General features: G+C 52.0%; 1 protein-coding gene across 1 annotated transcript; it reads left to right on the top strand.

The window, feature by feature from the left end:
* Window positions 1-540: 540 nt before the first annotated feature.
* Window positions 541-24,231, top strand: LAMB3 (laminin subunit beta 3; the record flags this gene model as incomplete). The annotated part of the gene is made up of 22 exons (XM_080358475.1): window positions 541-595; window positions 1,253-1,407; window positions 10,070-10,184; window positions 10,598-10,671; window positions 11,095-11,277; window positions 11,638-11,701; window positions 11,999-12,174; window positions 12,495-12,618; window positions 12,966-13,154; window positions 13,248-13,403; window positions 13,563-13,759; window positions 14,497-14,608; window positions 15,194-15,566; window positions 15,962-16,122; window positions 17,123-17,331; window positions 18,756-18,959; window positions 19,604-19,748; window positions 21,028-21,235; window positions 22,240-22,381; window positions 22,665-22,841; window positions 23,512-23,665; window positions 24,095-24,231. The coding sequence occupies exons 1-22, from the start codon at window positions 547-549 to the stop codon at window positions 24,229-24,231; spliced, it is 3,504 nt and encodes a 1,167-aa protein (XP_080214601.1). The 5' UTR covers window positions 541-546.
* Between the last annotated feature and the right edge of the window lie 1,137 nt (window positions 24,232-25,368).

Below are 25,368 nucleotides of genomic sequence, written 5' to 3'. Positions count from 1 at the left end.
CAAGCGTTGGGGCCGTCACGTGTGCTGGTGAGTTTTGGAATCGGTTCTGGACGCGCAGGGCAAAGGGTGGGGCTGGAGAACAGAAAGCGCAGCGGAGCTGGGAGCGTGGGTGCCTGCACGCGTGCACGCTCGCTAAAGCATCATTTACAGCTGTGCATTTTGATCTGGTATTGGCACGGGGTAATCAGAAGTCACAGCTCCACGGGGAGCGAGGTGCCTGTGTTTCACCTCAGCAGTCACAGCAAGATGCAAAGATAGTGTTTGGGGAAGAGGGCAATCTCTGATATGCTTTAGGAGAATCTTGTTTCACGAGTTAAATGAAAAGCTGAGATTCTTCGTACGTTAAAACCAAACACAATCTGAGCATCTGACTTTCCTCTTCATTGTTATTGGTTTGTCACCCATGTTTTGCTGTGGTAGATCAACTGAAATATCTCCCTGTAAACTGAGAAGGAATGTGAAAGACTTGGACTGAGCTTTTGACTGGTATTTTCTGCCCATTTTCGCTCATGCTGTAAATTCTTCCCTAGGTGTGTCCTCGGCCGAATGGAGCCTCACTGCCAGCTTTGGCCATGGGTGTTATTTGTCCTCCTGGGTAAGGCCTCACCATACGGTGTTTCTAAAAGGATATAGGGGAAGGTGACTAAATAGAATTGCTGCTTTGTGTTAGTGGCAGCTGGGAGAGCGGGCTTTGATAATGGTGCTGGCATTTGGCAAGAGGCTGCTTGCTGTCCTGAGGAAAACAGCCATCAACCAGCACGCCTGCTGTTTTCTGTAGCAGACCAACTACTATCCATGCTTGGGACAAACCTACAAAATGCATTTGCTGGGAAGGACAATGATGTTTTTGCTCTGAATTACCTTTCATTTTAATAAGGAAAGAGGCACTTGAAAGTGCTTTGTACTAACAGTTATTTCTGAGACTCTTCTTTGCCGTGACCCCAGTGTTTGGGCTGCAGGGCTGCTCACTTCCCTGCCCATCGTACTGCACAGGGACAAACCTACAAAATGCATTTGCCGAAAAGGACAATGGTGTTTGGTGTTTTATCCCTGAATTACCTTTTATTTTAATAAGGAAAAAGGCACTTTTAAGTGCTTTGTACTAACATTTTCTTCTAAGACTTTACTTTGCCGTGACCCCAATGTCTGGGCTGCAGGGATGCTCAGTGTCAAGCCCGTCGTACTGCACAGCCCTGTGTGGTGTCTGTGCCAGCCTGACACAACCCCCCGTCCTGTTTTGCTGCTGTTCCAGCTGCCTCACAGCTGCTGGCTGCCCAGCCAGGCTGCTCCCACGGCGCCTGCTACCCCCTAACCGCTGACCTGCTCCTGGGACGAGCCCACAGCCTCCGAGCATCCTCCACGTGTGGCCTCACCAAGCCCGAGACCTACTGCACGCCTCACGGAGAGGTACGTCACCTCCTCGCCCCGCGCTCCCAGACCTTGTGCGGTGATGCCGATGCCTTTACTCATCCTTCCTACTCTTTTGGAGGGATGTTTAACCTATTTCAGCTGCTTATCCCCCTTCCAACCACATTGGGTTATTGTGCTATCTGTGGTGTCCCCTTGAGCCCTTCTCTACCATCCCCATGGTTGAGAAGAAGAGCTGAAGCTTTTGCATCCAGAATACCCCAAGCCTTCCTATCCCTGGACTTTTTAGTTATAAACTAAACTCGTATTTCACTTGTCAGAAATGGGAACATTGCAGGTCTTTCACAAAGACTTGGAAAAGCTTTTGAGCCGAACGACTGTTTTCAATTATGCTGGTTGTGCGGGGGCAGGAGATTGTGCTCGGGAGGATAACGTTTCAGCCAGCTGCAGATTCCCAGGCTCTAAAACTGCCACCAAACCAGAGTCAGAGTTTAAGGATAAGTCTGCCCAGAGCACAGAGCTGAAAATGCCACAGGGGCAATGGCCTCCTGAAGCCTTTCTCTGTCCGTCTGGCGATGTTAACCCCGTAACTGCCCTGGGAGGAGCTCGAAAGGGAGCGAGTTCAAGCCAGGACAGGCAAAAAGGGTCTTGGAAGAGATGCTGGAGAGGAAAGGAAATGGCAGAGCTCCAGTGAAGCAGTGTTTTCTGCATTGAAATCCAGCCTGAGTGAGTCAGCCTTCTTTTGCTTTTAATTCCCCTTCAAGTTGAAGGCCAAGGTGTGGCAGTAAGTGGATTCGTGTCGGAGCCGGTGGTGTTCAGGTTTTTGCTCCTCTATGTGCTCAGGGATGGCCGGGAGCTGTTTGGTGTGAAACTGGCCCTGATGGGTACGAGCATCATGTCCTGGACGCTGGACCAGCCGCAGCATCTGTCCCTCGTCGGGTTGTTTTCCAGGCTGACAGCTGGGGTCAGGCATTTCCTCCGCTCAGGCTCCCACTCGCTTCTTTGGGAGCTGTTTTGCTGCTCCCAGTGAGCAGAGCTCTTTCCTGGCCTCCCCAGCAAACTTGTTTTTTCTTCCCAATTTCTGTTGATACTTGAGGAAAATCGTACATATATGTACCTGTGAAATCTTCACTTAACATTGACTTTTGACGGTGACTTTTACTTGGAGAGGCTTGTGCTATGGGAACCGAGCGCCTGCAAAACCTGGTTGTCCTGATAGCAGCTGGCGTGGGCTGGTTATTCCCTTTTCCTGACTTGAGGGGTCACTCTGAAGAGCCTTCAGTTGTGATCATCTGCAGCATTTGTAATGTTTGAAGTGGAGTCTGAGCGTGTCTCTGGCTGTGATAAACCTTGAGCAGAAACCGTCTGCTCAGTGCAGAATTAGTGTGTGGGGCCCACTGGGAGAACCACAGCAGTTTCTTTTGGTGTTCAAGTCCCTAAACTATTCAGTTTTCATATTCCTTATACCTTGCCTTACAAGTACCAGGGTAAAAAGGGATATGGAACAATTAAACAGTGATATGTTAAGCTGCGTTCTCCAGTCTAGATTTGGGAACGGGGTTTTTGCTTCCTCACATGTATGTACTCCTTTACTGAAATGAGATGTATTGTTACTGGTAGCGAAGCCCACAAAGACCCTTATTTCTGTTCTGCAGCTCTAATGGCAGTTATGAGTATACCAGCTCCTGTCTTTGCAGGAGAAACCCCCACACTTCGAGCACTTCCTCGTCTTTCCTTCCTTTTCCTACTTCCCTAATCTAAGCAAAAAATAATCCCCTGAACTCAATTTTCCTATTCCCATCCCACAAAAAGTGAGCATGTTATGTATTGACTCATGACTTTTTTTGGTGACAAGCCTTGCTCTTGTTTTGTTGCCAAATAGGTACAAATTTGGAGCGGGTTTTGCAATCTCAGCATAGGGCACGGGATGAGGGGTTGTTGCTCTCGCACGCTGCCAGCCCAGGGTCCTACTTTTGCAATTCTAGTGGGTCACTGGCTGTGGGCACCGATTTCAGCGGCTGCTCTGGCTCCAAATCCCTCTAACCTTTATACTTTGCACTGCCGATTGCTCCATTCCTTGGCTTTAGGCTCAGTCTAGTGAAACCCAGGAGGGACACTCAGCATTGCCATTTATAGACTGCAGCGACGATTAGGAAAGCGATGGGGGGTGGAAACCAGGCAGCCTGGCTTGGAAATCACTTGGCGCTTGGAGAATGGCTGTTGGAGTCAGCATGGAAAGTAAAAGCGAGAGGGAAACGGAAAATGAAATGGAAAAATAAGCCAGCCTGGATTTGGAGTCGTAAAGGGTGTGGGAAGACTCTCATTGACCGAGGTGTGATTCAAAGCCCGGTTAACTCATCTCTGTATTTACATGCTAAATATAGCGCTGTGATAGGAATATGGGGTAGCTCCAGCCAAGGGGAGGCACCGGGGGGTGGTTTTCATGTGGGTTAGCGGGTTCTTGGTCCCCTGAGCGTGTCCTCGGCTCTTTGCTGTCGCTGGCCGTGGCCGTGCTCGTGCCACAGCGTGTTCGCACCCAGCGAGATCATCACTTCTCTGCATGGAGAGCATTTATTTTCTCTGTATGTGTGCAGTGCTTTCAGCTCAAAGACACATTCAGAACTTGAAAACACCTAGATTATTTTTTCTGATTATTTTATTAATTTAGAAGAGTACCCAAAGCACGCTGTGTACACTGTGAAATGTTGCACCAAGAGAAGAGCGAAACTGGGTGTCCTTGCGCTTGTGTCGCTGCTCTGCTTCCCGCATCCTGCAGTTTGCGTGTGTAGTGACCGTGTGGATCCTCACGCCCCAACCCGGCGAGACTTTGGGTATTAAAATGTTGTTTGCATAAGGTCGAGGAGCAAGATTTTGTTCTTGCTCTCACCCGCTTTTCCTGGGCGCTTGGTGGGTATGAGGAAGGAAGGGTGAGAAGTCACCCTCATCACCTCTTGTGTCGTGGTGACATTGGGTCGTCCAGGCAGGAATTGAGATGAGAGGCACCAGAGAAGCCAAATCCTTGAGTTTAGTGATGGGAACGTGATTTTGTGGGGCAGGAGAGGATTCCTGCTCCTGCTGACAGACAGTCACAGCTGCATCTGTAGCATCTCTCCCTGGGTTGTCTCAGCGCTGAGTCTTTGGCTGCTTCCAAAAATACGGGCCAATGTCTGCAAAAGGGAGTGTGTGCAAGACTGATGCTTCTGTCTGCTTTATTGCTGCCATCTCCTTGCCCACCTGCATGAGTCGACCGAGGAGCTCAGTGCGGATCCCAACCACGCTGGGTGCTCCAGCGGGCCCCAGGCGTGTAGGAACAGGGGAGAACCCACCGAAAAGCCACCGTGCCCCCCCGCTCATTGGCTTTGCAGGCCCACGTTGTCAAACTCCAGTCTTTTACACGGAAAAATGCATCTGTAAATCATGAAATAATCGTGGCCAGATGGGACGGCAGGGGGTCCAAATCTCCCTGCTCAAAGCAGGGCTGGTAGTTTGGGGTATGGCTTCATTCCGTCAGGGGTTTGCACCAGGTAATTTGTATTCCCAACTTGTTGAAGGTAACACAGCAACACGAGTTGCTGCTCCGTGCTTATCTCATTTTATTCTGGCATTCAGACACACCCTGCTATTTGCAGGGATATGCTCCTACCTGCAGTGAATGTGCAGCAAAAAAAGCCTGTTTCCCATCAGGTTTTTTTTCTCCTCCTCCTCCTCCTCCTTTCTCTGTATTTTCCTTTGCCACATGGCTGCAAACTGACACATATGCTGGGAGACATCACGTCATTCCCTCGCAGACAAGTCGCAGAGGCAACAGGACCCTGCGATGCGTGCGGGGGGAGGAGATGAACTGGTGCAGGATGGGTTTGCAGACTGTCATCCTGGCACATTTTAAATGAAGTTTTGCTGAGGAGAGATGATGTGAGAACAGACGGGGTGAGGAAAACAGGCACCCACGTGCTTGTTTTTAAGCAAAAAAAAGAACTTCATTTCCTTAAACCCCATACTTAGGATGTTTGTCCAAATCTCTGCTCTCGCCTCTGAGCCTGGGGATCACCAGTAAAACAAGCTGGGGGGCAGAGCCCTCTATTTATTTTTTGAGCATAACCTCAGAGCTCATTTTCCAGCGTCACTTCTGACTGGCCGAGCAGGGATGTGACATTAGTTGTTAATGGCGAAGCGATATCTCAGTCTCAAAATTGAAGCGTGGTCCAGTTTAGCAAATACCAATTGCTCCCTGAGAAGTTTACCCTTGATGACGTAACCATGGGCAACTTACTGCGTTTTCCCATAGAAAATGTATTGAGTCCTTTGCTGTTGTGATGTCCTGCAGCCGGCGTTGACAGGGAATGCAAATGGTTGGAACAGAGAACGGCATAACTTGGCTTTAACAGGTGCCCTTGTTCCCAAGGTAACTTATTCCCATTGCCTCCCCCTATTTTTTAATAACCCTCAATTCCTCTTTATACAAATACCTTCCCACTGCTTTCCAGATTGTCCCCAAATAAACCCGGGACAGTAATTACTGTTCCTATACAATATTGTGCAAGATGACACGAGGCTCCCATATGGGATGCTGTGTGCCAGGAGCCCGACTGACACAGTGGCTCTCGCTGACACCGAGCTGGGTTAAACTCGGGACCAGCAAGGTCTCCAGGGCTGAGAAAGGTCTTTGTTTCGTGACTGGAGAGAAGCAGCTTCCTATTTTTGCTGCTGAATATCTTCGGTTTATTTTGGGTTGCGCACCTATGCCAAGAGGTTTTATTTCAAAGGCTCTCTGCTCATATTAACATGGCAGCTAGAACTACTTAAAATACTTTGGTCTGGGTCCATCAGCTTAAAATTGTCTGAGGTTTTTCTGCCCCTGCATGAGTGGGGAAGCATGGGAGGCTGGGCAGCAGCTGCTTCACAAGGTCAGAGCAGGAGAGCAGCAAAAACCCGTTGTGGAGAGCCCCAAAAACCTACTGCAGAGCTATGGGGACCCCCCATAAACCCGCTGCAGAGCTATGGGGAGCCCCCATAAACACGCTACAGAGCTATGGGGAGCCCCCAAAACCCTCTGCAGAGCTATGGGGAGCCCCCAAAACCCTCTGCAGAGCTATGGAGAGGCCCCAAAATTCGCTGCAGAGCTGTGGGGAGCCCCGAAAACCCACTGCAGAGCTATGGGGAGCCCCCAAAACCAGCTGCAGAGCTGTGGGGAGCCCCAAAAACCCACCGCAGAGCTATGGGGAGCCCCAAAACTCGCTGCAGAGCTGTGGAGAGCCCCCAAAACCCACTGCAGAGAGCACAGGGAGGGCTGGGGCTGCACCCACATCCCTACATGCACCCGGGTGCCTGAGGGAGAATATATAGACAATTTTTACAACTGTTGTTTTTTATTTCTACATGGATTTTTTTTGCCCCCCCTCCACCATTTATTTCTAAAGCAGGAATCTGTTTATTCTCCTGAATCTGTTTGTTCTGCCTCCTCAATTACCTTTTAGAAGCCTGGGAGGAATTTCCTTTAATCTCTGAACCTCCCCACCCATGTGGGTGACTCAGTGGTAGCCGGAGGCACAGAGGGTGATCAGTGGCTTCCCTGCACACCTAAAACTTTTGCCTTTTCAGCCCCACATCCCCAAACACAAGATTCATTTTTTGGGGCAGTAGCTCATGGGGTCGGACTTTTGGGTGTGCTAGGGTCACCCAGCTTAGTGACCCTTGTCCCTTTGTCATGTATTCACACAACCCTGCTCTGTTTCAAGTCTGTTGCTGTGATTGCGGATGAAACCAAATGGAAAGGTGTGCACCTGGTGAATCTTCTGGATTGTCATTTTTGGTAATTCCCTCTGTCCCGAGGAACTTTGAGACACATCCTGGCAGTGATAGCAAGTCCTCCTGTTGGGCAATAGGAGGGTTTCACAATTTGCACCAAGGACGTGAAATGGATTTTGCTTCTTCCAGTGTTAATTTTAGCCTTAATTAAACAGTCGGAGGAGAAAAAAAAAAAGAGGTTAAAAAAAATAGGCAAAGATTTTTCTCACTAAGCGCAGCCTGGGGAGGGTCTGTCTCACACTTTAAGCTCCATCTTTTCTTTTAAGTCTGGTTGCATCTTCACTGCCAACATTGCATTGTAGCTCCTAGAAGGTACTTGTGCCTGTGGCTGTGTGAATGGGCTGATAAGTATGCGTGAATCACTCCTAATGAATAATTTAGCCGAGATTAACCTTTCCCCTCGCAGAAAGCTTTCCGGCTCCCTTTGCTAATCACACTCAGAACTGTTGTGAAGTTTAATAATGTTCGGGCATTGTTTGCTGGATTATTTCTGAGGATAATTCCGGTAGTTTCCTGACAATTTGCTGCTCGTAGTCATTATCTGAAATGAGTTCTTCTGCCTGGACCCGATTATATTATTTCTGATTCTAACTGGCAGAGCCAGGAGGAGTTGGTAGAGCCATGGAAATTGCATGATTATATATTTTGATTTCTCTGTTTGCTTATTCTGCAATATTGTTATAAATATTGTAGTTGGCCAACTCCTGTTCTGGGATATTTATAGATAGAACATAAAGACTGTGTAAAATATTATGGAAACAGATCAGTTTTAAGTGAGGATCTCAATATCTGCCCAACTGTTGAAAAATTCCCAGGCCCAGGGGCAGAGCAGAGTCAGGTCTGGGCTTTGTTAGGAGCTAAAACCAAGCCCAGGTGTGAGCTCACATCTGTCCGCTGCTAAAACCAAGCCCAGGTGTGAGCTCACATCAGTCCGCTGCTAAAACGGAGCCCAGGTGCGAGCTCACATCAGTCCACTGCTAAAACCAAGCCCAGCTGTGAGCTCACATCTGTCCGCTGCTAAACCGAGCCCAGCTGTGAGCTCACATCCGTCCGCTGCTAAAACCAAGCACAGCTGTGAGCTCACATCCGTCCACTGCTAAAACCGAGCCCAGCTGTGAGCTGACATCAGTCCGCTGCTAAAACCGAGCCCAGCTGTGAGCTCACACCTGTCCGCTGCTAAAACCAAGCCCAGCTGTGAGCTCACATCTGTCCTCTGCTGCCGGGCTCTGCACTGGAGAACATCTGGGTATCTGCTGGGGGACCAGCTGGTGCTTTGTGGTCAAAGCCACCCACACTTTGTGTGGTTTTGTGTGAGAGTAAGTAGTAAAAGTAAAGTAGTTCTTATGAAGCTGAGTCCTGTTTTTTATAAGAGGCTTGGCTGACTTAGGTGAGCCTGTTTCAGGAGTAAGGAAATATGTATAAACCATAAATTAATCTTGCAAGGGGACACCAGAAATCTCGGTGCCACTGTGTCCCTTGGCCACCACCTCTCAGCGGCTCAGATTTGCCAACCCAGCTCGTGTGGCCTGTTTGGTTTCGAGTTGGCTCATTTGTTTAAGTATCAGATACTGAGATTTTAGCGCAGGGTCACTTGTCACCCAGTGTCTCTGCTCTGCCACTGAAAGCCGATCTCATCACTGGGGTCCCAAACATGCCCGTGTCTCTGCTGTCACTTAATGCCACCCCAGCCCTTGTTGTGGGTATCTCATTGCCTTCTTGGTGTCAACTGTCACACCTTGTGCCAGACACATTCCCCTCCTCTCCCCCAAACCCACTTTTCTCCCAGGACGACCTTTCCGAGCCATCCTGCCCCACACCTGCCATTGCTGGCAAACACTGTTCTCCATCCTCCTCAATTTCTGGGCTTTGGGACGTGTCAGTGCGAAGCGCATGTCCCAATGCTCTATTTGGGAGGCTGCTTTACTACCCAACTTGATTTTCTAGTTGAAGAATTTCACACTACATTTCCTTTTGGGACAGCATTACCCTGTAGGTCGTACAGGCCAAACTTGGGAACCTTTAGGGAAAGCGGGATCTTCTTCATCCTTCATTCTTCATCTCTTCTCCATCCCACTGGGCTGGAGATGCCAGCACTTCATTTCGTGACCTTCCCCTCTCCCCATCTCTTGCTCAATCTCCTTCCTGCTGCTTTCTACACATTTCTGGAGGCTGCTCATGTACCGCACGTACCCGGCGGCCCCGTGTTAGCGCTTGCACAGAGCGTTGCTTGGTTAGTCAAAATTTGGGTATTTGTTTGCTCCTCAGGGACCCAGTTTTCTCCTGTCCCCGCGTTCCGTGTGCCACATCTCTGTTTGCTCCCTGAATTACATAAGTGAAGGGCTGAACTTTGAGCCGCTTGACTTCTCACCCGCCAACTTCTCACCCGCCGAGCTGTTTGCTGCCGCTCCGCTCCCCGGGGAGAGCGCAGGGACTGAGCATCGCTCGGGGATTTGGGATGCGAGAGAAAGGCCTTTCTGTTCACCCAAACAAACAGCCCCTTGGCTGAGTGGAAAAGGCAAGCTGATCCTGAAAAGCTGCAAAGAGCTTTCTATTAAGTGCTGTCATTGTGGAAAACAGGGAGTTTGCTTAAAAAAGAAATATGCATTTTTGACGATTTGCCAAAAATGTGCTTTAGTCGAAAGCATTTTGGTTTTAGCTCTCAGTTCGTAAAACCATGAGTTGTGGTTTTTTTTTTAATGGGGTGCGAAGAGGCCCTACATATTGTTAGTTTTATTGATCATGGTTCTTCAGATCTCTGATCAACCTGCTTCACTGATGCCATTTGTTCGTCGGTGAGTCCTCACTGCACTTGGGCCCCTCTCCCCCGGGTCTGCAGTGGGACTGTTCCCTCTGGCTGAGCCCGGATGGTCCCTTCCATGCACCCCTTCTGTTCCAGTGGAGCATGAGGTGCTGCCGGTGCGACTCACGGCTGCCGCACACCCACAACGGGCACCGCGTGGAGAACGTCCTGTCCTCGGCCGGGCACGTGCGATGGTGGCAATCCCAGAACGGTGAGTGCCACGGCGGGGTCGCCGCAGCTCCCCGGCAATAAACGGCATTGCAGGGAAGACGGGAGGTGTGGAATTCAGTAGGATCATAGAAAGGTTTGGGTTGGAGGGACCTTCCCAGCTCCCCAGTGCCCCCCCTGCCATGACAGGGACATCTTCACCAGCTCAGGGTGCTCAGAGCCCCGTCCAGCCTGGCCTGGGATGTCTCCAGGGATGGTTCATCCACCACCTCTCTGGCCAACCTGGGCCAGGCTCTCACCACCCTCAGGGCCAACAATTTCTTCCTCATGTCCAGCCTGAATCTCCCTCCTTTAGTTTAAAACCATCACCCCTTATTACAGGTTGGAAGGAAGAAAAAAGAAAGAAACAACTTAGCTCAGCCAACTAAGTGTTTGTTTTCCTCTCTGTGCCCGCAGGCATCGAGCGTGTCTCTTTGCAGCTGGACCTGGACCAGACGTTCCAGCTCAGCAGCATCCTGCTTCACTTCAGGGTTCGTGTGCAGCATCTCACATGGGGGTCACAGATGAGGGTGGATGGGCCCCACTGGCTCCCCACGAGCTGTGGGATCTCTGTGTGCAGCTCCTGATAGGAAACACACCAGAGCCCCCATCCCTCCTTTTCCTCGGGTTTTCATGGCCATTTCCCCAGGTGTTTGGGAGGAGCAGAGCAGGATGTTGAGGTCCAACCTGCTGAAAAACCACTTTAGTGCAATGTATGCATTGTGGCTGCAGCAGGGTTCGCCAAGGGGGGACCCCAAAGTGGTTGGTAGTCTGCAGGGGACAGGATTGCTCCAGCATCCTGTGGAGACCTGAGCCTGAAGGAGGAGGAAGAGGAGGAGGACAGGCATCCCTGGGTAGAGGGTGGGCAGCTGGGATGCGCTGTCTAACAGATGTGCCTCTTTCCCGCTCCGCAGTCACCGCTGCCCGCGGCGATGCTGATCGAACGCTCCACCGACTTTGGCAAGACCTGGCAGGTGTACCAGTACCTGGCTTCCGACTGTGCCGCCGCCTTCCCCAGCGTCCCCAGGGGCTCCCCCGAGAGCTGGCAGGACGCTCGGTGCCAGACGCTGCAGGGCTACACTTTGCACGGGGGCAAGGTAGGATCTGGAGGGGTTGTGGCAGGGACCCACTTGCATGTTCCCATTCCCTGGGTTTGGGGCGGGCGGGCTGTGCAATACTGCAGAAACTTGTGGTGGCCTGGAAATCTGTGACACATATGACACCTGGTGAGGGATGGAGCCTGTGGACATCCAGCACTGCTCGGGGGAGGAAAGCCCTCCCTGCTTTGTGGCAAGCAAGGTGTTATGTTGGTTTTCCTGCAAAATCCTCTGCAGCCTTTTCCCTGTGTTAAGTGACATTCTGCAGAGGCAGATTCAGAGCACGTGCTGCCCAGAGCATGAGAAGAAAGCACCTTGTGTTTCTTGCTTTTTAACTTTCTTTTTTTTTTGTCTTCTAAGGTGAAATTTAGTGTCCAAGACCTGGCATCTACCATCACTACCTCTTACAGCCAGACTGTCGAGAGTAAGTGAACAGCCTCTTTTATATCTGAGAAGGGCTGAGGGGAATGATGCACCTCGTGGTTCTTCCTACATGTGGTGGAGAGCGCTGAGCAGGGGTAACCCCGTTGGGGAGCAGGTCCTCAGCAAACAAAGCCTTGAGCTGTGTGTTTCACAACTGCCCTGGCACCTCCCAGGTGCCAAGGAGCAACATTTGGTCTTTGCTGATGCCTCATCTGCTGCTCTTCGTGCTGATGCCTCTGTCTCTTGCTCCATCCAAATCGCCTGCTGTCCCCTCACCCCTCTCCTCCGTCCCCAACAGAGCTGGGACAGTTCACCAACCTGCGGATCAACTTCACCGAGCTCCCCCACATTGCACGCCAGGGATACCACTCACCCAGCACCTTCTACGCTGTGACCGAGATGCGGGTGGTTGGCAGCTGCTTCTGCCACGGGCACGCCGACCACTGTGCCCCTTCGGGAGACCTGCATGCCGCGGTGAGCTCTGTCTCTTGACTGGGTGGAGGGCGCACAGGAGTTTTCAGCAAGCTCCTTCATGCCCAGGAGGAATTGTCGGTGCGGGTTATTAGCTGTTGTGGGATTCTTATGCTTGTCTATTTTGCCTTGAGCGAGGTTGTTCCCTGGGTAGGTGGTGGGAATCGCCCTGTTGCTATGGGTGAGGAGCAGCCTGTCCCCAGTGCTGGAGCTTCATCCCTGTGCAGGGAACGGGGCAGGAGCAGGACAGGGCTGTGCTGGAAAAGGGGTGAGGGGGATGAAGCCCTGAACCCATCCAGGAGGGTACGACATCGTCTGTGCAGCAGGTCCACGGGCACTGCGTGTGTCAGCACAACACCGCCGGGCCCAACTGCGATCGCTGCGCCGCCCTCTACAACGACCGGCCCTGGGCACCCGCAGAGGACAACGATCCCCATGAGTGCCAGAGTACGGCGAGTGCCTTCCCCCCTCCTCTTCCTCAGACCTTTCCTCAATCCCATGAGCAGCAGCAGCAAGCTCCGAGACCTTTTACCGGGATGCTTTGTGGGGTTGGATTCTAATGTGGGTGTCTCTGCAAAAGGCACCTTGACGTGTTTGCACCTGGGCTTTGCTCCGCAGGGCTGCACCAGCGCTCGGCCACACTGTCCTGCCCATGCCAGCTTGGTCCTGGGGGGTTTGCGGGTGTCACTGTGTAACACAGGGGACTTGGGCACCCTCTAGTGCTGGAGCTGCCGCTGCTGGAGGGGTTTGCACGGTTGCAGCACTAACTGAGCAGTTTTGTTGGGTTTTTTTAGGGTGCAACTGCAATGGTCACTCGGCATCGTGCCACTTTGACCCAGAGCTGTACCGTGCCAGTGGAGGGGCGAGCGGGGGTGTGTGTGACAGCTGCCAGCACAACACCGAAGGCAACAACTGTGAGCGCTGCAAAACTAACTATTTTCGCAACCCGCGGCAGGATCTCACCCATCCCGAAGCCTGTTTGCGTGAGTGCCTGGTTACCCCACTGTAGCACCTTCCACAGACCCCCCGGCCACTCCTTGTGCCCCTCACCAGAGCTGTTTCCTGCCCGTTTCCAGCCTGTGAGTGCGACCCGGACGGCACCGTGCCGGGCTCTGTCTGCGACGCGCTGACAGGGCGCTGCGTCTGCAAGGAGAACGTGCAGGGCGACCGCTGCCACCTCTGCAAGCCAGGGTTTGCCCAGCTGGCCAACGCCAACCCCATGGGGTGCCGCAGTGAGTACACCCTAAAATGAACCCCGCTTCCCGGGTTGCTCCTGTTCCCCCTGCGCTTGTTTGGGTGGCCACAAGGTGCTTTGTTGGATGTGGCTTTGTGGGAAGCCAGGCTGGCACTCAGCACCCATTTTTAATGTGACAAACCCCTCCCTGTTTCAGGATGCGCCTGCAACGTGCTGGGAACGCAGCAGAACGTGCCCTGCGACGACGAGACGGGGAGATGCGCCTGCCTGCCCAACGTGGTGGGGAACGACTGCGACCAGTGCGCCGGCGAGCACTGGGATATGGGCAGCGGCCGCGGCTGCCGGCCCTGCGACTGCCACCCCCGCGGCTCCCGCAGCCCCCACTGCAACCAGGTACCACCCCCTGCATCCTTGGGGGAGACTCAGCATATTTCAGCAATGGTGCTTTTCTATTCCCTTGCCTTCTTTCATGCATGCACCTGTAAGTGTTCTGTCTTAGCACCGTGCCGGGATCTCTCAGAGCATCAAAAACACCTCTTGGGTGGCGCCGCTGTCCCATCCATATGAGCCTCCACAAATGGGCTGTGCATTCTCTAGTGCATCCTGCTCTTATTTCCTGTTTCCTAGAAAACACTATGACAGGCTATTCAGGAAAATGAAAGAAGGTGGTAATTACCAAGACGAAAATAAGCAGTTTTAAAAGGTTTGATATTTAGTAAGGAAGGTCCTAATAAGAGATCTTCACGCAGGCAATGCAAGTTAATTATCCTCATTTGTCAATGAAAAGCACGTGTGTCACTTCAGGCTTAAGAGACAACAGGGAAAATTAACATTAAATGTAAAATTAAAAAAAAATTACAAATTCTGAGAGCCAAAGATAGGTCCCCAATGAGCTCGCTGCAGGCAGGAGACCTGACGTGGCAAACCAGCTGCTTGTGGGCGATTCCTTTGTCTTTGAAACAAAGCCTAGAACTCTGCTTTGCCATGCTTGGGCTGTTTGGAGGCTGTTTGCTTCGCTGTGGCTGAGCCTGCGTCCTGGGACATGAGCTGAATAGAGAGGACTGTCCATGCGGTGGCTTTCCCAGGAAAGTAGCTGGAACCATCTCTCTGATGGGTTTCTCTTTCCGCAGTTCACGGGACAGTGTCAGTGCCGAGAGGGTTTCACGGGACGGACGTGCTCGGCCATGCAGCAGCAGGTCTGCCCAGATAGGCACTACGGAGACGTCCGCATAGGGTGCACAGGTAGGAGCATCTGCCTTGTTTTGGCTTGATGTTACTTAGCACCGTGAAATCCCAGATTATCTGGGAAAGAGCATCTGGCCTGATATTGGTGTTTCCCATGCTAGTGTGCAAGAGAAATTCACAGAGTCATAGAATACCAGGTTGGAAGGGACCACAAGCTTCAGATGGTCCAACCTTTCTTTGCAAAACTTTCCTCTCTGAAGCAGCCACCCAGTCAATCCCTGTTGCAGCTCCAGGTGTCCCCCAGTCCCATCCCAGCAGCCTTGAGTGAGACCCTTGGCCGTGCTGGTCTGGCCATGCGGAGTCAGGGGCTGGGTGAGCAACCAGGCTCGGGGGCTCTTCCCATTCCTCTGCCCACGTAATCTTCTGACATGCTGCAGGGGCCGATAGGTGGGGTTAGACTTCAAGGTTTTACCAAAAATGTTTGCACCAGATGATCGTTGTGGTCCTCTCCAAGCCGGTGTTCTATGATTGTGCTGGCGTCCTGTTAACAGGCTCTGATTTTACATATGCATATCAAATTCTTTTTTGTCCCCCTTTTTGGTGGGCTTCACCTTGACATCTCTCCACTTTTCCATCCCCCAGAGTGTGACTGTGACTTCCAGGGCACGGAGGACGTGGGGTGCAACAAGACCACGGGCCAGTGCCTCTGCCGCCCGGGTGTCACTGGTCCCCGCTGCGACCAGTGCCAGCGCGGCCACTGCAGCACCTACCCCGGCTGTGAGCTGTGTCACCCCTGCTTCCGCGCCTACGATGGGGACATCCAGCGCCTGCGTCTGCACCAGCTCGGCCTCAGCAACAACATGTCCCGGCTGCCCGCGGGGAGCGGGGGGTCCCGCTTCGGCCCCCGCCTGGCGCAGGCGCAGGGCAACGTGCAGCAGGCGCAGAGCATCCTCGGCCGATCGCTGGTGACGGAGCAGAGCTTGGCCCAGGTGGGCAACGCGCTGGCCGCCATCAGGTGAGGGACGGATGCTGCTAACCGGGCACATCCCTTAGCGAGGAGGAGACGCTGACTTTTTATTGTGTGCGCACTGAGCTGCTTGCGCACATTTTCTGCTTTGTTTTTCGTATCTGAAAATCTCGCTCTGTCGAAAGGTGAGCAGGGATGCGAGAACAGTGCTTTCACGCATGCCTGTCCTGTGTGAAATATTGCAAAGTCAGCATCTTGCCTGGTCCCTTCGTGGCTCTCTGCTGCCTCCACAAGCTGCAAGGCCGTGGCACGTCCTCGGTCATCAGCTCTGCAGGCTCCGAAGTGCCTCTTGAGCAGCATCCCAGCACAAGAGCCCCCTTCTCTCTGCCTGCAGGTGCTTTGCGCTCTACTTGAAGTCACATTTTCTGCTTTTTGTCTCCCAGAGAGCAGATCCAAGGCATAAATCCTGACCTTCGTTTTCTGGATGAGACTGCCTCTCTATCGAGGGAGCTCGAAGCCCTCAACAGCAGCTTGCTTATCACTAACGCCCAGTATCAGAGCAAGAAGAACCAGTTTGAAAGCAGCGTCAGCACAGATCTGTCAGGTACAGCGCTGCAGCTGTGATATCTCTTAATTTGCAGTCGTTAAATTACCTCAACGTGACTGTGCCTCGTGGTTTCCCACCAGCTGGGTGGATGAGATGGAGTTTTTAACCTTCTGTCAGCTTAGACGCGGCAAACACATCTTCCCTCCCCGGCGAGAGGGATGCTTTCCACCCAGCCTCTGCTCCACGACTCGGGGTTTCATGTTATGGGGTTATTTCCTCTGGTGTTTTGGGGCTGGGTGGCTCATTCCACAGGCACCACATTCCCATCCCCTGGTCAGCACACACTGCGATGCTGGGGTGCAGTGGGAAGCGGGGAGCCCCGCTGGGAACGTGTCACCGAACCTGGAAGGCAGCTGAGATAATGAAGGTTGTGTGCAGATGGAAGGGATGGAGGGGTGGGGAAGAGAGCCAGGCGGCTGTCAGGCGCTTAAGAGAAGAGCTAATTAAGCCCTGTGATGATGCTGGTGGTAGGCTGCCATCAAATCCCCGCTGCAGCTAATTCCCCCCACGTGTCTTGTTGCTGCCTCCCCCTCCTCGCTGCAGCGCAGGGCTCAGCCTGCCCTACGTGGGCAGGTTTGCTCAGCACCTCTCCAGCCGAGCGGGGCTTGGAAGTCCCTGTCCTTCCATGCTGGGGTGGTTGGGGGGAGCCAGGGAAGGGCTCTGAGCCCTGTTCTGCCAAAGCCCTTCGGGGCTGCATGGAGCAAAGCCTGGGATCATTGCGTGCACATCATCTTGCTTTAGTTTTGTTTCAATCTTCAGCCTCAACCCGGAGCTCACTCCATGAAAGCTCTATAGCTCACTGGAGGAACGGCTGAAAGGCGTTTGGAAATAAAAGGAGCTTTTTCATTGTGCTGTAGTGACTAATCACCCCGTGTCCCCCCTCCTCTCGCTGCACACATCCACTCGCAGGCTATAGTCAGCGCCTTCATTTCGGTAGCTGTGCTGCATTTATGAGTCACGGAGGCATTTGTGTCATTTATCGGTTTTATTCCCGCAGGAGCCTTCAAGACAATCAGCTCTGCTTTCCAGACGTCCAGCAATGCCAGCAGCATCGTCAGCGGTGCCTCGGGGCTGCTGGCTGAGTCCCGGGGGAGCCGCAGCAACGCCGCGGGGCTGGAGGGGCGGCTGGTCGAGTCCACCTCCAAACTGCTGGCCCTGAAGGGCGAGATGGCCTCATCGCCCAACCTGACCCCTGTCGTAAATAAGGTGAAGATGCAAAGTGGTTTTCTGACTTCCCCACTGCACGTTGCTGGTTTTCAAGAGGGCTCTGTAGTGCCTGGGAAGTCTCGTCTTGCAGTCATGTGTCTTTCCGCAAATAGTCCAGGACAAAGTTTTTGTCCAGAGAGACTCATAACTGGCATCCAAACAACCTGATGCTTTAGGACATCAGTGGAGAATTGTCTGAGCATCCCTTGCCTGGGGATCACAGATACTGAAGTGTTGCCCACCACCCCCTCCCAGGCACCCACTTTTTCCTCCAAGGACTTTCTCATGTGTCAGTTCTTCTATCTCAAAGACCCACTTAATTTCTGCACGATGTTTCTTTTATTTCTCCTTCGCTGCTTTGTTATTGCCATGGAGATCCATTTTGGTGTCTCCTAATGCACGGTTGCTGTGGAGACCACCAACCTCCCCCCTTTGCTTTTCAGGGCACCAACACATTCCCAAGCGACCAGCCAGTGCTGGCACTCACATGGGCTCTGGGTCTCCATGTGCCCCTCCTGCAGTGGCTTTTGCTGGGACGTAACTCTAGGAGATGCCATGTAATTAAAACTACAGATGCCCAGGCAGGAGGGCAGGGTCTTCTCATCCCATTCTCCCTCCCAAAGCAAACTGCACAGCTTGGACAGGGTTCCCCTGCCACGAGGGAAAGAATTGCTGTCCTGAGAGAAAACGAGACGTTTGCTCCGTGCTCTGTGTCATTATTTGCCAGCCACTGGGGTTCAGGTCCTGCTTTGCTCCTATTTATGCTCCACCTTGGGGTGGTGAGGAGATGCTGACCTTGTGTTGCTGTCTCAGGTGTGGGCATCCAGCGCTGCCGTACACGTCTGTAGCTCTGGATGTGCTTCTCAGATGCAGTCATGCTCTCCGGTCATTTGGGCTGTATCGCTGTCAGCCCCGTTAGGAGAGCTGGTTCCATCCCTGTTCCTGTGCAGAGCTCCTGTGCAAGCACAGCGAGTTCCCCAGCTCCCTTGGCCAAGGGTCTGTTGGTTCTCCTGGAGAACAGGAGCTGAGGGGAGACCTTCTGATCTCTGAACTGCCTGAAAGGAGCTTGGAGCCAGGGGGGTCGGGCTCTGCTCCCCAGGAACAAGCGCCAGGAGCAGAGGAAACGGCCTCAAGTTGCACCAGGGGAGGCTGAGGTTGGATTTAGGAACAATTTCTTCCCCAAAGGGCTGTGGGGCATTGGACAGGCTGCCCAGGGCAGTGCTGGAGTCACCATCCCTGGAGGGTTGGACAGACGGACGTGAGGTTCTCAGGACATGAGGCAGTGCCAGGGCTGGGGAACCGTTGGACTCCATGATCTTGAGGGTCTCACAACCAAAATGATTCTGTGATTCTAATGACACTTCGTCCCCCGGGATGTGCCAGTTTGTCTTCCCGAGATCACTGAGGTCTCTCTCCCTTTGCAGATCTGCGCTGGCTTCCGAGCCGAGCCCTGCGCCCCTGCCCGCTGCGAGAACCTGCTCTGCCCGCGGGACAACGGCTCTGCCTGCGGGGGGGACCGGCCCTGCCGCGGCATCTTCCCGCTCTCGGGGGGGGCCCTGGCTACGGCCGGGGAAGCTGCCAGGGAATTCCGCAGCCTGAGCGCCCGGCTCCGGGACACGGCACAGCTGGTGAGTTTGGGCAGCGCTCGGTCCATTGGTGTCCAGCCTGGGGAGGGAACAGCTGTGGAAGGAAGCATCTGCAATAAAATACTCACAGTGGATTCAAGGCTTGATCTTCTGGATCAGCTTCAGAAATTGAGGAGTTTTTGAGTGGGAGACTCCGTGCTGGGTGCGTGGGTCTCACCTGCCTCCGGCACAGGAGCCACGGAGCTGAAGGAACACGAGTGGCTCTGGAAATGTCACCAGAAGCCCGTCCTCCTCCTGGTTTGGGGATAAGCATGGCAGAATTAGTGATGTGGAAACCTCTCTGAATCCGCAGGTGTATCTGCTCTAACATTTGATGCAATCTAGAGTATGTGTGCTAGTGCTGTTGCATGATTTTTCTACAGCCCCTCAGGTGCTTGCAAAAATAAAGTGAGTTTTCAAAGTCATTCCAAATCCTTTTCAAAGGTGTTTTAAAAAGCTAAACAGTGCTGCCCCACTTTGAGAGCTTCCTTTGCAAATCCAACCCTCAATCTCTTAACACACAACCCTTTAAAGTGGTGGCATATTAAGAATGGGAAATAGTATAGTATCAAAGTGCCTTGCCCAGGCACTTGATCTTGATTCCAGATCAAGAAGAAATGGCTCCATCGGGATGTTGTCATTTGCAGATTAAGACGACAGAGACGTCTGCAAATCAGATTCAGAGCAATGCTCGGCGGCTCGCGGACCAGATGAGCGTAACGAGGACCCAGATAGAAGGAGATGTGCGGCGCATCCAGCAGTTCATCCAGCAAGTTCGAAACTTCTTGTCAGGTAGCGCTCTGCAGGTTGGAAAGTGAGTGTGCGTGGGTTGGTTTGTGCATGGAAAAATTAATGTTTTACAGTGATAATATGTATGAGAGTACAATACAAGAGACAGCTGAGTATCGCCCCAGTGAAGCCCTCAGATGTGCCCTTTATCTGTGCATGGGTGTTTATGTAGCAAAGGTAATGCGCATCCTCTGAGACAGCAAGGCAGGCTTGGATAGTGTTTTCTGAAAAGCAGAAGACATTTCAGCAGCACAAAGCTCTGCAATTTTGTCAGGAGTTGTAGTTTGGCCAGCTGACTTGCTCAGGCTCGACTCTGCTGTTCAGATTGACCCCAAATTGATCCAGGATGTTTTATGTGTGTCAACTTGCCTGGGATGTCACCAGGGCAGACCCTCTCTGCCTCCTTACAGAGACCTTTGGGGGCCATCTGGGAGGTCCATGGGGCAGGAGGTACCGCACAACCTTGACCTTCTGTGTGCGGGGCTTCATGGAGGGGTCTCCAGCATCCCTGCAGGAACTGCTCTGCAATATTACCTCCTAGACTTTGTGTGCAGCACGGACAATATCTTGTTTTGGGTCCCGCTCTCTGCCACGGAGCCTCGTACCTTCTCAGGGCTCGAGGACAAACCCATCCCATGGCTGGTGCCCTCTGAGGATCTGCAGTCGCCATTGACCCGGTGCAGAGAAGTTTGCACCCGCTGACCAGAGATAAACAGACAAATCTTCTCTGGAGCAGACTATTAATCAGAGGAGAATTCCTCATTGTCCTATAAACCAATGGGATGACTTATTGTTCGCAGACAGATTGTAATAACATAATGATCCTCATGAGCATTAGCTGAATAAGAAAATCGGGTCATTTGGTGCTGCGTGGTGTTAATGATGAGTGAAGATATTTCTGAGCTAATTGCTGGACTAATGTCCCTTGGGCTCTGCCTGCTTCTGATTCCTCAGTTTTATGAACTTTTATTTGGGAAATAAAAAAAGCTCGTCTTGAAACACAACCTTGTCTGCTCAGCGAGCTTCACCTGACTCTGCTCCGACTTAGCCACGGTGTTCTCATTGCCTAATTGAAGGTATCATTTCAGTCCTTTCCTGAGAGTTTTCCTGATGTGAATGACAAGTACGTTAAATTCAGGAGGATTAAATTCCTTCTGTCTGAAATGAAGAGACTGTGTGATAAGACACACAGCTGGACGCCTGCCCCTCATCCTCCCTTGCGTTCGTGCTCCTGCCCTTCCCCTCGCCCGTTTCCAACCCCGTCTCTCTGTTTGCTCTGCAGACAAGGACACGGACCCTGCTGTTATCCAGGAAATCAGTGAGACTGTTCTCTCCCTGCGCCTCCCCACGGATGCTGCTGCAGTCCTGCGAAAAATGACTGAGATCCAAAACCTGGCGACGAAGCTGCAGTGCCCGGAGAGCGTCCTTGCCCAGATGGCCGAGGACATCGCCAAGGCCAAGCGGCTGCAGCAGGAAGCAGAACAAGCCAGGTCGGTTGGGGTTCGAGGGCTTTCGGCAGCTGATGATCACGCAGCCGGAGGGGCCGTGGTGGTTCTCAGCTGGGTTGAAATCTCACTCTACTGGAGCTGTGCTGACTTGCACAATCTCAGGTTTACTTCAGGATCTTCTATGTCCATATAGTGCCTAACAGAATGAGTCTACAACCTCTACAGGTGCCTCCTTGTTGCCCCACGTAAGAAATCGGCCAAGAACAGGTTGTGTTGTAGATACTAGAACAAGAAGGTCTTTACCGAAAAGTAATGAAGGCTTTTCCCTACCTCTTGAGTCCCTGTGATGTGAAATAACAGGGTTGCCCTGGTATTACTTGATATTGGTGACCTACATCCTAGTTGCACAAGAGAGCATGAGGAGATTAAATGGGCTATTTGTTTTCTGGGTGAAAGTTGGGAGGATTATCCCGTGGTCCCTTAAAGAGTAATTACAGAGCGTCCTTGCAAATTTGGAGCATCTACTTTGTCACATGTTGACTTGCAGCAATATCCCAGCGCGAAGGTTAAGGGGATAAGTATGTAAACTCCTTGGTAGAGTCTGACACCTGCTTAACCTGCTGGAAGTGATGAGACAAGGGAGTCTGGCTTTCTGCAAGGAGCTCTGACCCAGCCTGAACGGTCCCGCTGCAGGCAGGAAAGTGTTCTTGGAAACTGCTTCAGTGGTTATTGCTTCACCTTAAACACTTTTTCATGCACCACTTACAAAATAAATGCTTCTTTGCTTGTTTAAAGGAAGGCTTTTCTCTCTCCTTCTGTTTGTCTCCTCTGCTTTTGGGGTGTGAAATGGAAGTAACGCTTTTCTTGAAAGAAACCTGCTGTCCTGGCTGGGGTGGGATGTGCCCAGATGGGTGGCTTTTTGGGGGAAGAGGGGGAGAAGTGAGATCGCAGCCCCCTCAGCCTTGCTTATTTTGCCTCTCCAACCCTGACTTCCAGCCCATGCAGTTATTTATGCTCACTCCTGCCCGTTCCCCACGTTTCCCCAGGAACCGGGCGAATGCCGCGGAGGGCAACGTGGAGGAGGTGGTCGGGAACCTGCGACGGGCGAACACGGTGCTGCTGGAGGCCCGGGGTGCCATCAGGGGCTCCAGCTCTTCCCTTCGGTTCATCCAGGAGCGCGTTGATGAGGTGAGGGATGTGCGGTGACCCCCCAAATAACAATACTGTGCCCTGCTCCTTGGAAACTTCCCCGCTTGGTAGAGTCTTGCACCAGCGCAGCTGGGAAAGGGGGTCTGGTGAAGCTTTTGCTTTAAAAATTGATATATTTTTTCTGCTGTGCTTCATTTGTGTGCTTCCCTAAACTCCCATCGTGGTCCCTGCAAGAGCCCCTGAGACAAGCCCCAACTTCTGCCACGTCTGAGCTGGGGTTTGGATGCGATTTCCTTCTTAACGTGGAGAGCTTTCTCTATAGATCGAGGCTGTTCTTGGTCCAGCCGAGAAGAACATCAAGTCCATCACGGGCCAGCTGGAGGGGCTGATGGAGAGGCTCCCACAGCTGCAGCGCGGGGCGGACCAGAACCGCCTGCGGGCCACGGACGCAGGACAGACGGCCGAGCAGGCGGGCGAGCAGGCCAGGAGTGCGCAGCAGGTATGGCAATGGGACATGTCACCGGCCACGGAGGTCACAGCCGTGCTGCACTGTCAGTACACAGCAAAGCCAGCTGTGTCCTGGCATGGTTCGGGATGAGCCAAGCAGCCTTTCCTGTTTGGGTCATGCCTTGTGCCTTGTTGTGTCACTTATTAATCTGATGCGGTATCCCACTACTGAATTTTTCTAGAAGCTTTCTCAATCATAATGATTTTTGCTGGGAACTTACCTCTGCTGTATCTCCCACCTGAGGCAGAGTAGCCCATACAGCTGTCAGCATCTTTCGGAGCATGGAATCATAGAACACTGTGGGTTGAGGGGACCTTCCCAGCTCCTCAGTGCCCCCCCTGCCATGAGCAGGGACATCTGCACCAGCTCAGGTTGCTCAGAGCCCCGTCCAGCCTGGCCTGGGATGTCTCCAGGGATGGTTCATCCACCACCTCTCTGGCCAACCTGTTCCTGTATTTTAACCACCCTCATTGTAAAACAAGGTAAACGTAGAAAAGTGCACATCGCACAGTTACGCATTTTCATGATAACATCACGGCCAAGCTCTGGTGCAGCACCCATTTAATATTTATAACAAAATGGATTCAACATTAGAAAATCCTCTTTCCCCCCGGCTCTATTTGCTTGATCCTACCTGCACCGCTTATTTGCTTTTCCACAGGCTTTCGAACAAGTGAAAGAAATGTATGCTGAGCTGAAGAGAAGGACGGAGCAGAGCCCAGCTTTGGGAGAGCAGGGCAGCAGGGTGCAAAGCATCAACCTGGAGGCACAGGCTTTGTTTGAGGAAACTTTGGCCATGATGCTCAGGATGGAAAGTAAGATTCTTTGTGACCTCAGTGTAATAGTCTCACACACTGGGGAAGGGATTTTCACTCCTGGTGGGGTGAGGGAAATAAATTATGAGGAAGACAAGCGTACTTTTGGCATTGAGATGGGGCAGATTTGGGCTGCATCTGCTGGTGCTGTGCCAGTAAATGTAGAGTTTGCAGGGGTGCGTGGGTGGCTGTGGATGGAACCCCCCCACCTGCAGTGCTGACGTGCACATTTTCCTCCACGTGCTTGCTTATGTTTTTAAGCATTCAAAAGTAATGGTTTTGTTTGGAGCGGTTGTATTTTAGTGTTTCTTGCCCCACCAGAGCTGTGCGGGAGGGAGGTGCAGGTTCAGCCCGATCTACTGGGGAACACACCAACACACCTTCCTCCTGTCTGATCATCGCATAACCCTTTCCTGCCTCTCTCCTCAGCCTTAGAGACGGAAATTCAGGAAAGCAACAAGGCTTTGATGTCCAAATCGGCCAGGCTGTCGGGGCTGGAGGAGCGAGTGGGAGCGATCCGGGACACCATCAACAAGCGAGTCGCCTACTACGAGAGCTGCTCCTGAGCGAGCTGCCCGCGTTGCCTTCCCCTCTGCAGACACTGACTTGGGTATTTATTCCCATTTTCTGGCTGGAGTTCTCATGTGCCCGACGTCTCTATTTTTAGCAAATTGAGTTTCTGTACCTCTGGAAAATAATTGCGCTGAGCCAAAGGAGCAACCCCCTGAAGAGACCTAATGTTGCATGGACTGACCGGAGATGCCTGGTGGTTGGAGAAAAAAGGGGGAGAGACATCAGTCTTCCATGGCAAATAAAAACATCCCCGAAGTTATTGCCAGAGGGGTTTATAAACCAAGAAATAATTTCTCTTTCTTGTTTTCAGCAATTCGGGCTCTTTTAGCTGAATTTCACTGTTCAAATTAAAACCCCCATGGGGGACCTTTTAAAACGTTTTATCTATGCTGCAGTTAATCCTTGCCGTGACTTCAGCACTTCCTTCCTAGATCTTTCCTCAAAGAGCTAGATCACAGAAATGGAGAATTTGATCTCTGTTGTATCTACACAATAGACCTATATTTGTCTCAATAAGATAAATGTTATTTCGTACTCAAAGGTGAAGTCAAAGATCTTGTTTGACTTTCTGCCCCGATCTGCTTATTTACCACGTAACGCCTCACCAGAAAAATGCCAGGGGGAGCGGGTCTGGAGACACATGAGGAATCCTTTAGAAAGGACTTAACAGACCATTCCTACATCAAATCTCTATGAATAACCAACAGGCACTTTACAAAACAAAACTTGGCTTTATTAAGCAAGTATTTATTGTGCAATTACAGGCTTGGAAGCAGGGAATTCAGACCTTGCTGTGATTATTATCAGACATATGGAGGTTGCTAGCAGGTTGTCTCTCCTTTTGTAGCTCAAGTGAGAACTGGGCAGCTGGTTGATGCTGAACTTCAGAGTGCCAAAGCCTGGGACTAACCAAAATCTGAGGAGGATAGGCTGCAGATTGTAAAACTAACTGAGCCGCAACTGAGTAGAACTCTGCATGGCTTTGGTTTAATGGGGTTTACGTTGTGCAGTGTACTTATTATGCGTCAGACAACTAAACAGTATACAGAAAACAAAAGCTTATAGCACTGAGCGGTGTCGTATGGGTAATATACACTGAATGTGCTAGCAGTAGCCTCAGACTTTCCCTT

This window comes from Nesoenas mayeri (assembly GCF_963082525.1).
Source record: "Nesoenas mayeri genome assembly, chromosome: 23".
Classification (NCBI taxonomy): Eukaryota; Metazoa; Chordata; class Aves; order Columbiformes; family Columbidae; genus Nesoenas; species Nesoenas mayeri.
This window is presented reverse-complemented; position numbering and strand designations above follow the sequence as displayed.